The sequence below is a fragment of the Zea mays genome, chromosome 2, assembly GCF_902167145.1.
Source record: "Zea mays cultivar B73 chromosome 2, Zm-B73-REFERENCE-NAM-5.0, whole genome shotgun sequence".
NCBI classification, from domain to species: Eukaryota; Viridiplantae; Streptophyta; class Magnoliopsida; order Poales; family Poaceae; genus Zea; species Zea mays.
The window spans coordinates 214,202,120-214,215,998 of record NC_050097.1 but is presented as its reverse complement, the minus strand read 5'-3'; the positions used below and the strand labels follow the sequence as shown (position 1 = coordinate 214,215,998).

The 13,879-nt window shown below is 41.6% G+C and overlaps 1 protein-coding gene across 6 annotated transcripts; it reads right to left on the bottom strand.

Annotated features, from left to right (window-relative positions):
- Nucleotides 1-247: 247 nt before the first annotated feature.
- LOC100383434 (uncharacterized) lies at nt 248-12,519 on the bottom strand. 6 transcript variants are annotated; one of them, XM_008670208.4, is made up of 17 exons: nt 12,269-12,489; nt 12,029-12,145; nt 10,456-10,670; nt 9,975-10,111; nt 9,776-9,886; nt 9,589-9,690; nt 8,944-9,052; nt 8,666-8,866; nt 7,649-7,817; nt 7,480-7,561; nt 7,305-7,398; nt 6,417-6,513; nt 3,529-3,622; nt 2,814-2,886; nt 1,961-2,134; nt 1,044-1,166; nt 248-774 (listed from the first exon to the last, which is right to left on the bottom strand). In XM_008670208.4, the coding sequence occupies exons 2-17, from the start codon at nt 12,057-12,059 to the stop codon at nt 613-615; spliced, it is 1,974 nt and encodes a 657-aa protein (XP_008668430.1). In that variant the 5' UTR covers nt 12,060-12,145; nt 12,269-12,489; the 3' UTR covers nt 248-612. The 6 variants fall into 6 exon arrangements, with proteins under 6 accessions (XP_008668430.1, XP_035820846.1, XP_008668432.1 ...); XM_035964953.1 differs by having other exon boundaries at nt 9,776-9,836; nt 12,269-12,425; XM_008670210.4 differs by having other exon boundaries at nt 9,776-9,836; nt 12,029-12,519.
- Between the last annotated feature and the right edge of the window lie 1,360 nt (nt 12,520-13,879).

The window sequence follows — 13,879 nt, the reverse complement described above, 5'->3', positions numbered from 1 at the left end:
CCAAACAGAGCTCGGGATAGACTCATCCTTCCTCACCATGCATCGCATGCATTATTCCCTTCCAACCAAACACAGCTCCGCGTTAGGCCATGGCGCTACCGACCTCGAAAGAGACAGGGCATCGCGGCGGCAGCGTCCGTTGCTGAGACGGGAATCCTCGTCACGGCACACGGTAGAAACGAATGCGCCTTTGGAGGGTGTAACCTGCGGTGCAAATCGCAGAAAGGAAATGGAAGGTAACAGCTAATAGGAGAATATTTCAGCTTCAGCTGTATGCGGGCACAGCGTCATGGAATCGAGAGGACAATGCCAATCTCGTCTCAATCCTGTTGCAGCAGATAGGGCCCACTTCCGGTAGCTAACTGGGCCTTGTACCAGAGCCGGACCTGGGTCGCTCCATCTCTTGGCCAGATCTCTTGGGTTTTTTTTCTCCCGACTTGATGCAACTCTCGAGCCAGATTCAAAAGATGCACCAGGACTAGTTTAGTCCAGGTTTGATGATCTGATCGATCACCAAGGGTAGATTAATTCGCTACATAGATCACATACCACCATATATAATACAACAGACGCCCTAGACTGGAAGGACAGCATCTGGCAGGCATTGCTACACTAAGACCTGCAGGTGCGGTACACCTCACCCCTCATCACATCTACCGGTCCATGATCCAGCGTATATCGATCCGGTCCAAGGTACATGCCAGTCTTCTCTATAAGGGCCAGGCCTTCCTCCCTCCCATACCGTGAAGAATAAAGCTTCAGGTATTCGATGTCCTGCGTTCAAAAGCAACAAGAAACAGCCGTCAGCACAGGACAACATCGACCAATCTTGCAGTGTTTCATATTTCCAATGGAAATCAATTGAACGAGTGGGGTTGGTTCCTAACATTCTTCTGAGAAGTATATATATAACCCTTGAATTACAAAAGCCTTGGTAGGATACAGTATAGTTCAGACATACATGTCAGCAAATACTTCCAATCTGAGTAGTTCAGATATACATGCCAGATTTGATGAGAAAAATAACCAACAAAAATTATCACCTGCATGCCACTGAGAATGCGCTCTAGCCGGGTGGAAGCAACTGGTTCATGTGACGAAGAAAACACTTCACCAGGGTAAAACAGGACACCGTCGCCAGGAGGAAGGCCGCGTCGGAAACAGATCTGCGGCACCGCCAAGTTTGAGAATCAGAAATGAAGCAATAGTCAACGCTTGCAAATGTACAACGGAGCTCAGTCAGAACAACAAAATGGTTTCTAGAATAAGAATACAAAATGGTTTGCTCAAACATTAACTGCAGCAACTATAATCTCAATGTAAACTAAAACCAAAAATCTATTCCAGAATTGAACTTTTAAACTGAGTTGTATCCCCAGAATGGTAATGCTAATATATAAAACAAGAACCACTAGCCACTTGCATATTTGCTAGAGTCTGTCTCAGTGTTGAAGTAAAACAGAAGTGTCGTTAGCATATGGCTGTAGCACGAACAGTTATCCTATAAAAATTTAGTCTTACTTTCTCTAGATGTATAGAAGCAGCATGAGCATCCTATACAAATTAAATCTTACTTTCTCTAGATGTACAGAAGCAGCATGAGCAGCCATAGCATCTTACTTGCTTACAACCTTACAGTCATAGTGTTTTCAAGTCGTCCGATTATCTAAGTCGGTTTGGATCAATCGCAATTAATCACGATTAATTGCCCAAGTCGGTCAGCCAGAACGACTAGCAAGTCGTCCGACTTGAAAACATTGTCATATACACCCATACACTTGATATGCACAATCAAACCTAGGTCGCATACACAAGTAGCTTTTTTTGTCACATGACCTCTGCAGTTTTAACATTTTTCAAAACAAACACTCAATCACAATACTATCGGTATATACTGCAAGTATTGCAACATAAGCAGTTGGCACATATTCAAAAACACTTTGCATGCTCCACAGTATACCTCAGCACTTGGGATCATAGCCTTCTCATAGCAGTTGGAACCCCAATAAAGAAATCCTGTCCCACCTTCCTTCCACACTCGCCACATCACTGCCCGGTGCTGGGTTCCACGCATCCCAAGGTGCCAGTTTGGTTGAGGATCAGAAGGACCCATACAAACATATGTCCACCACTCCTAAATAGAATCCAGATAATCCAATCAAGATATAAATTTTAAAGATAACAGAGAACTCCATGCTTAAATGACAAATGGAAGTTCGGGATAAATGAGAAAAAAAAACAAAATATTGACTGGGACAGTTGAGTTTGTAAAGATTAGGCTGTAGCACAATCTGGAAACAGGATGTTTCAATGCAGACTGCAGTACCTAAAATATAGATAATAGTACATAGGTAAAATAACCATACATTAAAAACTATGCATAGTCTGCATACACTCAACAGAAAAGAAATTCCCCAAACTCCTCATAACATCATAGCTAGGATCTCATAAAATATGGAGAAATCATTCAAATAAAAGAGAAGAAATATTGGTATCTGACCACAGCCAGCAACAATACATACATACCAAAATACTTGATACAAAGGGCCTGTGTCAGAGCATCAGATGACAATATAAACAGCAAAAAGAAAAAAAGAACAATAAAATGAATTGTTCATGAAAATATTTCATAAATGTATGAAACTGGAGTGCTCTCATCCAATTACCTTGATTTTATACTGTTAGAAAAATTAATGCTAGTTGGAAAGACAAATAACGTGACATCAACAACCCTCTCTAAGAATGGTCTGAAATGCAAATAAAAAGGCCATGCTTCATGAATTTACTATTTTGGAGGAATTGAATCTTCTTACCTCACCAAGATCAGGCCGTAATTCAGCAACAATATCCTTCACTAGGTCTTCTCTTGTGCCAAGAACCCATTCACTGTATAAGAAGACAACAGATTAATAACCGAAGCGGCTTATTGACCCAGGTTGATGTAATGTAATATTATCGTTAGTTTGTGCCAAGCCACCAGTGCTTCTACTAGCCTCTGACACATATATAACCTTTTATGCAGTGACACCACATCCCCAGCATGTACTGGAGACCATCAAATTGTCAGTGCTATGTAATCATATGCCAGTGCCTTGCGAGTAGGGGAATTTTTTTTCTGATACAAGTTCATTGTTCAATCTAATTTGACCTAACTTTTTGTAAGGCTAACATGAATTCTCGATACCTTGCCCAATTGATACATAATCTAGGGTCCTCACCCCAGATTCATAAGGCAATACTGCAAAGCATAAACACTCTGAACCTTATTTGTTATGTTAGTAGAATCTAAGTACCATAACCATGATACTGTTTATCACAAGTATATTAGTCAAGTGAAATTGAATAAATGGTACACCATATTAAGACAAACATTCTCCATATCATATTGTGGCTATACATATGCATGCCGATTCAGCCTTCAATGCCTTTTTTTCAAGACTGTGCCTGAGCACGTTCAGTCTTCAATGTCACCCCCACAAAATTTAGCAATCTAGAAGAATAGAAAAATAAGCCAGCAGCAGTGGTTACCTTGTGCAAAAGATTTGCGTGTGCGGACGCAGAACATTTGGAACTTTTGCAAAAGCTTCAAATGTAGAGGGAGCCAGTTCAGAGCCACTTGGACCTTCACAGACCATTGAAAATATAAGAAAATGTATTTTTATTTGCTAGAGAAATTCATAACTTGTCGACCATAATGCCTTCTATAGGCATAATCATCTTAATTTCAAGAACCTAACACTTTGTTCTCGAACTGCGCAGGAAAGCTGCAATGCTGCATGTCATTTCATTAAGAATAATAATAAAAATAATAAAAAGATACAAAAGGGAGGAAAGAAACCCCCTCCAGGACCAGCTGCCTCAAACAACAAGGACCTAGGGCAGAATTTAACACTAACAACACACCAGGAAAGTGACAGAGGTATTTTTCCCCCTCAGACAAACAACCATAATTCCATTTCATAAACATAAATAAAAGCAAAGTAAAACATACGCTCTAACAATTGTTGTGCAGATTTCTGTAGAAAGGCCAAGAGAAGGCTAATGGAGGCAAACCGTTTAGTTTCATGGGAGAAAGTTCAGCAGCCTATTTGTTATGGTGGGTTAGGTATCCATATTCTTGAAGAGTTGAAGTTCTGGGTCGGTCTCTTCGTATAAGGTGGCAGTGGGCACAGAAGATTGATGAAGAACGTCTTTGGGCTGGACTGCCAGTTCAGGCTCCATGCAATGCTCAGGCTTTATTTAAAGTTGCTGTGCAAACCATGGTGGGCAATAGTGCTTCAACTAAGTTGTGCTTGGACCGTTGGCTCCATGGCAAGGCAATAGCTGAATATGCTCCCAACATGATTCAGATCATTCCAAGAGAGCAGTGAAGCAATGAACGAAGGCTCAAGTTTTGCATAACATAAGATGGGTGTCGGACATCAAGGGGCTCCAACAGTAGAGGTCCTGGTGGAGTACCTTATAAGTTGGTCTAACCCACCCTCAACAACCAAGGTAGAGCTAAACTCCTGACAATCTCACATTAATATACACATGGGCCAAATTCAGACCGGGTCAGATGTCTTCCGCTTTTAATAAGCTCACAACAGGTGCACACAATTTTCTCATTTGAGCCAAATCAATTTCTCATACGGAATTAATCCTTTATTGCACGTGTAGACAATGGATTTTATTTGGTTTGATTAAAATAAGGTTGAGCCAAGCCCAATTAAATACAACAAAGATGGCTAGCTCATTATCATTGGTATGGGTGGGCCCATGTGCATGTGCAAGTTGTACATTCCATGCAACTAGTTATAAAAAGAGTTGTCAACACAACCCAAGTATGTTTCTAAACAGAGGCAACATCATCTAGAATTGCTGCGGTGAGATTAAAGATTTCCCTTGCCCTTATTTGGAACTCCCTCTCTCAATTCGGAAGCCTACTAATGCTGAGTTGCTGCCCTTAATTGACAAAGTAGCTGATAAATTGCCGGGGTGGAAAGCCACGCTCATGGCAGAGTTGGTCGTCTTATGATGGTTAAGGTTGTTCTTTCCTCTATCCCAGTCTATCTTATGCTCACCATGGACCTCCCCAAATGGGTAATCAACGCGATCGATAAAAGGAGAAGTTTCCTTTGGAAAGGATACGAACATGCAAATGGGTGCAACTCGTCTCCTGGGACACTATTCAGTAGCAGGGGCGGACCCAACCCAATATTTGAGTAAGGGCCTAACATCTGAGTGGGGGCCTAAATAGAGACCTATTAACTAATGGACCTCTATAGCTACATTAAATAAGATAAAATGTCCACTAAAACCGGAAAATTGAGTGGGGGCTTGTGCCCCCACTCAGCCCAACGTGGGTCCACCCTGTTCAGCGGCCTACACAGTTCGGTGGTCCGGGCATCCTCAACTTGGAGCTGTTTGGTTGGGCCTTGTGCATCCGTTGGCTGTGCTTGCAAAAGAACAACTCCTCTCGCCCTTGGGCTGGATCCCCATCCAGGTGCCACGCCACAAAGGCATTGTTTGATGTTGCTGTTGTCACCATGATAGGAAATGGAGAAACAACCAAATTGTGGACTGATCGCTGGCTGCAAGGAAAAACAGTGGCTGGGTGGGTTCCTAATTTGATAAACCTGATCCCAAGAAGGGCCAAGAAGCAGAGGACAGTAGCGCAAGGGCTGAGGAACCAAAGTTGGGTATCAGATATAAGAGGTTCTCTGACAGTACAAGTGCTAGTTAAGTACCTGCAGCTCTAGAGCTTAGTGGACAACCTGGAACTCCAACAGGATGTTCCAGATCAGCACAGGTGGCGCCTGACCGGCCATGGCATATACACTAGTAAGTCGGTCTATGAGGCCTTTTTCACAGAGACACTTAATTTGCTCCTTGGAAACGCATAATGAAGACAGGGGCGCCTGAGATGCAAGTTTTCTATCTGTCTAGCAGTTAAAATCATGTGTTGGACGGCTGATAGACTTGCAAAAAGGGGACTACCTCGCCCTGCTGCATGTCCCCTCTGCGACCGATGAGACTATGCAGCACATCCTTGTCTCCTGTGTGTTTACTCAGCAAGTCTGGACAATGATCTTTAACAGATTGGGGCTGCTTGTCCTAATGCCTCAGCCAGGGATTTCTTGCTTCGCAAGCTGGTGGTCCAAAGTTATTAAGGGAGCTTCGAAGGAGATGAGGAAGCGTCTAAACTCTGATTATTCTGGTAGCCTGGGAAATTTGGAAGCACCGCAACTCCTGTGTTTTTGAGAGCGCTAGGCCTATGAGTGTTCCTTGTGGTGTATGGCTGACCTTTGTTTTCTACTTTGGTTGTAAGTCCTGTTTTCTTTCTTAATGAAATGACACAAAGCTCTCCTGCGTCGTTCGAGAAAAAACATCATCGAGGAAAGAAAAAATGCCATCATATTTTGTCTTACACTCACCACAATAGTAAGTTGTCAAAATTCGCACATCAGGTGCATATGACCGTAGCTCATTAGAGATGTTGCATATCATGTCATACTGTTCCACATTTAATGGCTGAAATGTTGCAAACAATTGTAAGATCACTGAAGGGAAATTCATCTTCAATAGTAGAAGTGACAAACAAGAGACTTTAACAACATAGTTCCCTTCAATAATCATCATTACATGCTAGGGGAATAGAGGTGATTATGTTGGAAACTTATCTAAAGCAATGATTAGTTATGCAGTGGCATTACAAACACAAGCTGCATTCACCATTAATACTTGTGAGTGATCCATAATGATTGTTGCACGTTTCAAATGGAGCTGTGTACTTCCTTAACCATCATTTCTATTTGTATCTAAGATGACATAATAGAAACTAATTTATACAGGACTGGATATAATTAATGGCAACAGAACACCAACAAACAGCATAGTAAATAATTTTCTTCATCGAAATTAGGCAGAAACACGTAAAACATCATATATTTCTTCCAGAAAGAATAAAAGTATATTGAGAAATGGTATAGCCTCCAATGGCTAATTGCGGTCAATGATATTAGTTCCAACTTCCAAAATTTAATACCATAGAGTTAAGCAGGTCATGCTAGGAACTGAAAGTCGATATGGGACCAGGAGGAACACCACAAGCTGAGTGAAAAATTCAACTTTCTGTTGCAGGAGCATGTCCACTGGACGAGCATATAAAACTAAAAGGAGAACCCAAAGAGTAACTCCATATCTTCGATTGCAAGAGTAGATATTGGAAACCATTTCCGTAACTGCAACAAGTTTCTCCCTACATGCATCTACATTGGTGTCCCCTGAAATCAGGACATAGCAGAAAAGGTAAAATAACGCACCTCATCCCACAAATAGAAGTAAGCTTTGGACCAATGAGGCTTCGATTTTAAGATTTCAACCTCTCTCCTCAGGGAATTTTTTGCAGCATCCGTACTGTTAACAAGGAGCCAAATTAAATAAAGTAACAAGCTGAATCAGATAAGATGATATCAAATTTAGAAGGATTAGTGATACCACGATAGGATAGGTGCATAGGGTACAGCATATGCTGCTAATCTTGGGTCAGAGTAATATTCATTAGCCTTCGGATGATCGGCTAAAAAACAGAAAAGTAGAAAATGACATCACATAGTTCAACAAACCAGTATATTCTTTTGTGTGAGAAAAAAAATCCAAGCATTACCAGGCCAAGGGCATGTGTATGCTAGAATGCGCATGCTATCACCCCATCTGCAGAAAAATGGACTAATCCTATATTGGAGGAGCCACCTAAAGTGATGATCCAGTGCACTATACCATCCTTCAGTGCCATGCTCCAAACAGAATCGATCTTCAATGACAGTTTCAGATATCTAACATGTAGTCAAAGGAGAACATATCCATATGCCCACAACTCGAAAGCAATTTGTTAGTAGCTGCAACAAGACACTGATATGACAATTCAATCATCAATTCTAATATGCAGTTCTGATTATGTGTTGCTGCCAGGGAGCTGATTGGTTGGGGGTGATTGCGGATGTTGTAGATAAATATGGTGCATGGATGAGGGACAGGATTTCACACCCGTTCTTACTAAGGAGCAGGGTGAGACACATGTGCAGTGGTCAAGAGATGATGAGAACCCATGGTCACTAGGAACACAGAACTATACCATGTTCCTCATCCCGGCAGCACATAATTCCTGTTCCAGGAACTTGGCAACAATCTCGTCCCCACCTTGTCGAATCCTTCCTTAAATAGCGTATTGCATTCCTTGACCCATTGACCTGGGTACATCACCCCTTACCATATAAGACCCCAATTTGACGATCAACTAAAACTAAAGATAGAAACATCATACATTGGATGTGTTCTTTCATGAATTCAACTTTCCAAAGTCTAGACTGAACTCTAATTTCCAAATCCTATCACAACCTTTCATAAAATAAACTTATGTCCAGACATCTTAAACCAAGTAGGTGGGGGAGGGGGACTACGTCGATCAAGAAAGGTAAGAGTACAGCTGCACCTATGACACAAGACGTGTCCCTGCTGCTGGTTTGGCTAGGGCAGCAGCAATCCCAACACTGCCTTCTGTTGCTGCCAGTTCTGCTGGGCCAAGCAGGCCCATTAAGCGCAGCCCATTGCACCCAGTCCCATAACAGTTGCACAGCACAGAAATGGAAATAGAACACAGTAAAAAGGAATATTGCCAGGATACACCAAAAACAGCAGGTAAAGAAGGTGTCACTGGGAGAGTGAAGTCCCAAACAGTAAGGCTTAACTTCAAGCGAACTGAAATATTGTTTATAACATCTTCATCCATCATGTCTCCAAATCCATTATTCTCTTGACAGTCCTGGAGTGCTGGATTATCCAACACCCTCCTTAGTACAGTAGAAGCTGATGTTAGTCTTTGTACCTAAATGTTATAGCACAATTAGAAAAAAAGGAAATAACATGGTTAATCCTTAAGAATATATTATCAGAGCATAATACCATTTCCTCTGGTGACGAGTAGTCTCTGGGTCCAGTGAGGTCAAGACAACTTCTTAATTCTCTGTATAGCCTACACTTTTCAGATTTTGGTAGAGATTCTGTTCTGGAACTGCTACCAGAAATTAGGTCAGCAAAAAAGTATAACCCAGAAATCAAAGCTAATGTCACCTGGACATTTATGTCCATATGCAAGTATCATATTGTGACACTTAAACTTGGGATTCTTGTTCAAGAGTGATGTGAAATAATTTCTTTACAGTAACGTGATTGTTTCATACTTACTTGACCATAATTCTTCCACAGTTTTTTAAAGGTAACAAGGTATATAAGCAGGTAAACTTACAAGGTTACTCAAGATTCTGAATTTGACATCTCAAGTAACAATTTTCAATAAAAGCTACATATCACTTAATGAATAATAGATTCCACCACAATATATCCAATATATTCATATAGAACATGTTTAATGGCATCTCTTGTTATAACATACATGTGAACACTTGGGCCAGCATTATAATTAAGAATTAACTTTTCTGCCCAAGCATGCCAAATAAGATGGATCTGTTCACTGCTCTTTTCCGTAATACTAAAGGCATTTTTTTACATCTAAGACAACAGGATAGAAATGAGTAAGGAAAGGCTTACTCTAATTCTGTCTTAACTGCAGTAATGAATATTTCACCCTCATATAAACCAGGCGGTTGCCCACATGGAACATTTACTGATACCCAAACTGCAGCTGTCTCCCTGCACAAACAAAGTAAAATCTACATATATACAAGAGAGAGAGAAAATAGATACAAGTCAGCTTTCCAAAGCACAGAAACATTACCCTGGTTGAATACTTATTTGAGGACTGAGTGGATCAATAGGAACAAGTGCATCTGGTACACCTAAGATAGGCACCACACGTCGCAAAGTTATGGACTGACCAACGACTAACCTGGTACAACATTTATAACCATCGGAATAGAACTGTGCGAATGCTGGTCTTCCCTAATAAAGATGTTTTAAATTTTAAACAAACAAACCTGTCTCCTGAGGAGGAGCAGAGATCGGTGCATTGTATCTGCACAGACCCTGCAATACCTGAAGTTGCCCATGAAACCTTTGGGCGTAAAGCAATTTGAAAACTTTCCCTTTCATTTCTTGCTGCCAAAAGGTTGACCTGAAGGAAAATATAAAGTTTGGACATTTTGGTAAGTAACATAATGAGATAGTAATAAGTCAAATCATGGCTGAAAGCACAATGAATCTGATCACAGTTGAAAAATGCAATGCCACATTCAAAAGAACAGGAACATATGTGTGTGTCGGTGTGTTGTGGGGAGGTTCTTTTACTCCCCAGTTTATTCCCTTCTTTCTTAATGGGATGATGCACAATTCTCTTGGGTGTTTGAGAAATGAGAAAAAAACACTCCGTGTATCAGGGAAACAATTGAACAGTATAACATACTTTTAGTGACATGCTGAAGCAAGAAACCAGTGGAAACAAAATGTAACCCAACTTACTTTCTCTAGAGGCCGAGGCGCTTCTTGCTGGCTAACATTTGCTGTGCTGGGCATAGACCAGACGTGCAAAAGATCATCTGAGTGTACTTTTGTAGGATCAATCACACCAGCACCAATATTTGTACCCCGCAAACCTCCATCCACCCATCCATAGCTAGTTCCTCCTCCAGCTACACCTTCAACAGGCGGTACTGAAACATTTTGTGTCTTTCCTCCTGTGATGACACAAAAGAGAATGATCTACAGTCAAAGACCAAAGTGGGATTTAAGCAACAAGGTTACAATATCTAATGAATGCCAATCAAAATCTAAAAATAACTTAAAATCTCTCATTGTTAGAAAGAAAGCTATTGCTCATCATGAACCAGAAATTATGGTATGCAAAAGGTTTTTGACCAATGTATGCTGTGCAACGAAATGCAAACTGTCAGTATAAGAGGCTGCAATGCACTTGACATTGATAGAAATAAAACAATGTTCAGCCTCATGGATAAAGGAATGTGCTAGCTATGCACACTATGTAAATCATGCCCATCTCTCTGAATAATACAATATGGTCACAGTTTGTGTGCTTAGCTCAAGTGCTCAACTAATACAGTTTTCCCATCACAGCTTGGTAAGCAAACTCATGCCCTCTGATACATTATAGTTTGGGAAGCATCTATTATAAACCAATCACTTGAAACCTCCCCTCCCTGTACTACTCTAAATAAACCTCATCCAAAGTCTGATGTACTGAGGTATCAAGATATCACCTCAAATATGGATGTGCACAAGATATTTCTCCATCTAAGTATGACATAGATATGGGTGTGCAATTAGTTAATGGATCTTGGGTAGAACAAGGGAACAAGTCTGATTTTAGTCAGATATGAGTAAAAATCCTTGAGCCTGCACAGAAATGTTGCATCTCAAGCTAATTAGCCATTCAGAGCCTGTGTGGATATGGTGCTCCTCGAGCTAGTTAGCCATTCAGTCTCACCATTTTATTGCTTCACTACCATCCCTAAACCTTTTGGCTTGATCCATTTCCTATATTGAAGCATTCACAATTAAGCCAAACTGATAGCATGGTTTTGGCCTCCAAACAACAATGACATAAAATGCACGAGCACGACAACACACTTTTACTTGCTCACGACTGAATGTATTGAATTGCCAGGTTGCTAATGGCCCCAGTGAATGACAGAACGAGCTTGACCATCCCCATCAAAGTTGTGTTCACATTACGCCATTAAGCTCGGATCAAAACATATATCAGCAACTGACGTCCAGTGGAAGGGGTTCGATTGACAATCGAATAACCTATACAGTGATTGAACATCTACACAAGCAACGAGCAAAGGCAAGCAAGGGCGCCACATGCCCACATCGTTCCGAGCAACGGCGCGCCGCGAACTCATCTGGAGAACACTGCAATTCAGCGCCGCCGGCCAGCTGTACACGGAGAGCAAGTGAAGCAAACATGGACAATCTGGTAGCATCCAACGAAACCCCGGTTGCGCGATCGAGCTATCCTAACCCAGTTCGATCAAACGGCGATGGAAGGAGAGGAGAGGGTCAATGGGTGTACCTGCGGCGGAGTTGGAATCGCTTGGGTCCATCACGGCGCCGGCGGAAGGACGACGGATCCGGAAGGGCGACGGCGTTGGCGCACAGCGTTTACGAGTTGGGAGTGGTGCGGGAAGGGCTGAAGGCAGGGGGAAGGAGTGGAGGGAGCAGTTGGTGTGTGTTATCGAAACCGCCGACCTCTCATGGAACCGGGGGCGGGGAGAGGAGCAGCCGGCAGATGCAGCAGGGTCCCTGGCCTTACCGACAGTAGCGTGGCGGCCTGGTGGGGATCAAAGATCACTCCTGGAGTCCTGGTGACTGGCTGCCGTGCTGCGGTGCCGGTGATGGTGTGGTGCGGCGTGTTCGCGTGGAGGTGGGCTGCTGCCTGGTGTCACCCTGCGTCTGCTTGACAGGGCCAGGGGTTGCGGAGAAGGACCGGAGAAGAGCAATAAACGAAGGGGAAGATTGAGCAGGAACCGCCCCCGTCCGGAAAGCTCCTCGGTTCGAGGCTTTTTTTTCCCCTTTCTTTCTTGCCTTGCAAAACGCGATACGCATACTTCCCCGTGAGTACGTGGCAGCTCGACATTTATCTGCTCGTTTAAATTTTTACACGGTTAGTTAACAAGACAGCTCGCCACCTAAACAAGCTATCACATTACAACAAAATAAAACTTTATATATATTATTTACATAATAATCGATAAACATGTTATATATATATATATGATATATATGACCTATGAGTTAAACTAATGATTAATAAACTGTGTCTATGAGTTAAATTAGCCTATACGAATATAAATATGGACTAGCCATTTGTTCGTGTTTTGCTACAAATCTATACTGATATATTAAAAACCTAATTTGGGCACCTGTTGCTACCATGGTTTCACCTTCCACGCTGAGACTGCATCTGCCCAGCAATCGACCCCGCCTGCGTAGTTAACACCTCGCGTACCTTAATGTTTAAAGATAAACAATAATTATACAAAAAATAGTACAGAGCAAGCACTCGAACCCACGCTCCTGCTCTAAAAATTTATGGCTAATCACTAGACCACACGTAACTTAGTATTTAGAAATAAACAATAATTATATTTGAATAAATATCTCAGTACATATTTATATGATATATAAAAACTGTAGCAAAGCACGAACACCTGGCTAGTGATATATTATGGTCGACTAAGCCAGACAGAAATGAACTGCTAATAATTGCATGGAAGAACTAGTCGGGGCAAGTGGGGTGAAGTTGTGATATGTGCCCACATTAGGTTTTTAATAAAGTAGTATAGAAGTATAGATATCAACACTAAAGTATGTGGTCTGGTGGTTACCCCAAATGCTTGGAGCAATGGGTGTGGGTTCGAGTGTTTGTTTTTTGCACTATATTTTTGCACGGTGTGGTATCATGTCCACACTAGGTTCTTAATAGATTAAGTATAGATATAGATTAAACTGATGAACATGTGTGTGAATTGTGAATTGATGAGTGGTGGGTTGTGTTAATTTGGTGTTATATTGATGTGGTTTGTGAAACTATTAGTATAATTACTATTTTTTCTATTGTTAAATTAGTTTGAAATTAACTAGAAATTGATTATTGTATATATATATATATATATATATATATATATATATTATTTTTTCTGCTATGGCTTGCGAGCGAAACGAGCCAGCTCGAGCTCGTAAACGAGTTGAGCCGAGCTGACTCTGTGGCTCGTTAGCTTAATGAGCCAGCTCGAACTCGGACGAGCCGAGTCGAGCTGGCTCAATATCCAGCCCTAGTACGTTGCGCTGCGTCGGTCATGGCGGTTGTTATGGCTATGGGCATCGAATCGTGGAGATGGTAGTGCTAAATATTGTTTTACAC

Excerpts from the sequence above, each read along its gene's own strand:
- LOC100383434 (XM_008670208.4), bottom strand. The coding sequence starts at position 12,059 with ATGGACCCAAGCGATTCCAACTCCGCCGCAG. Across the intron at positions 10,112-10,455 it reads CGCCTCGGCCTCTAGAGAAA|GTCAACCTTTTGGCAGCAAG; the intron begins GTAAGTTGGGTT and ends ATTTTCCTTCAG. Across the intron at positions 6,514-7,304 it reads ACTTCTATTTGTGGGATGAG|CCATTAAATGTGGAACAGTA; the intron begins GTGCGTTATTTT and ends GCAACATTTCAG.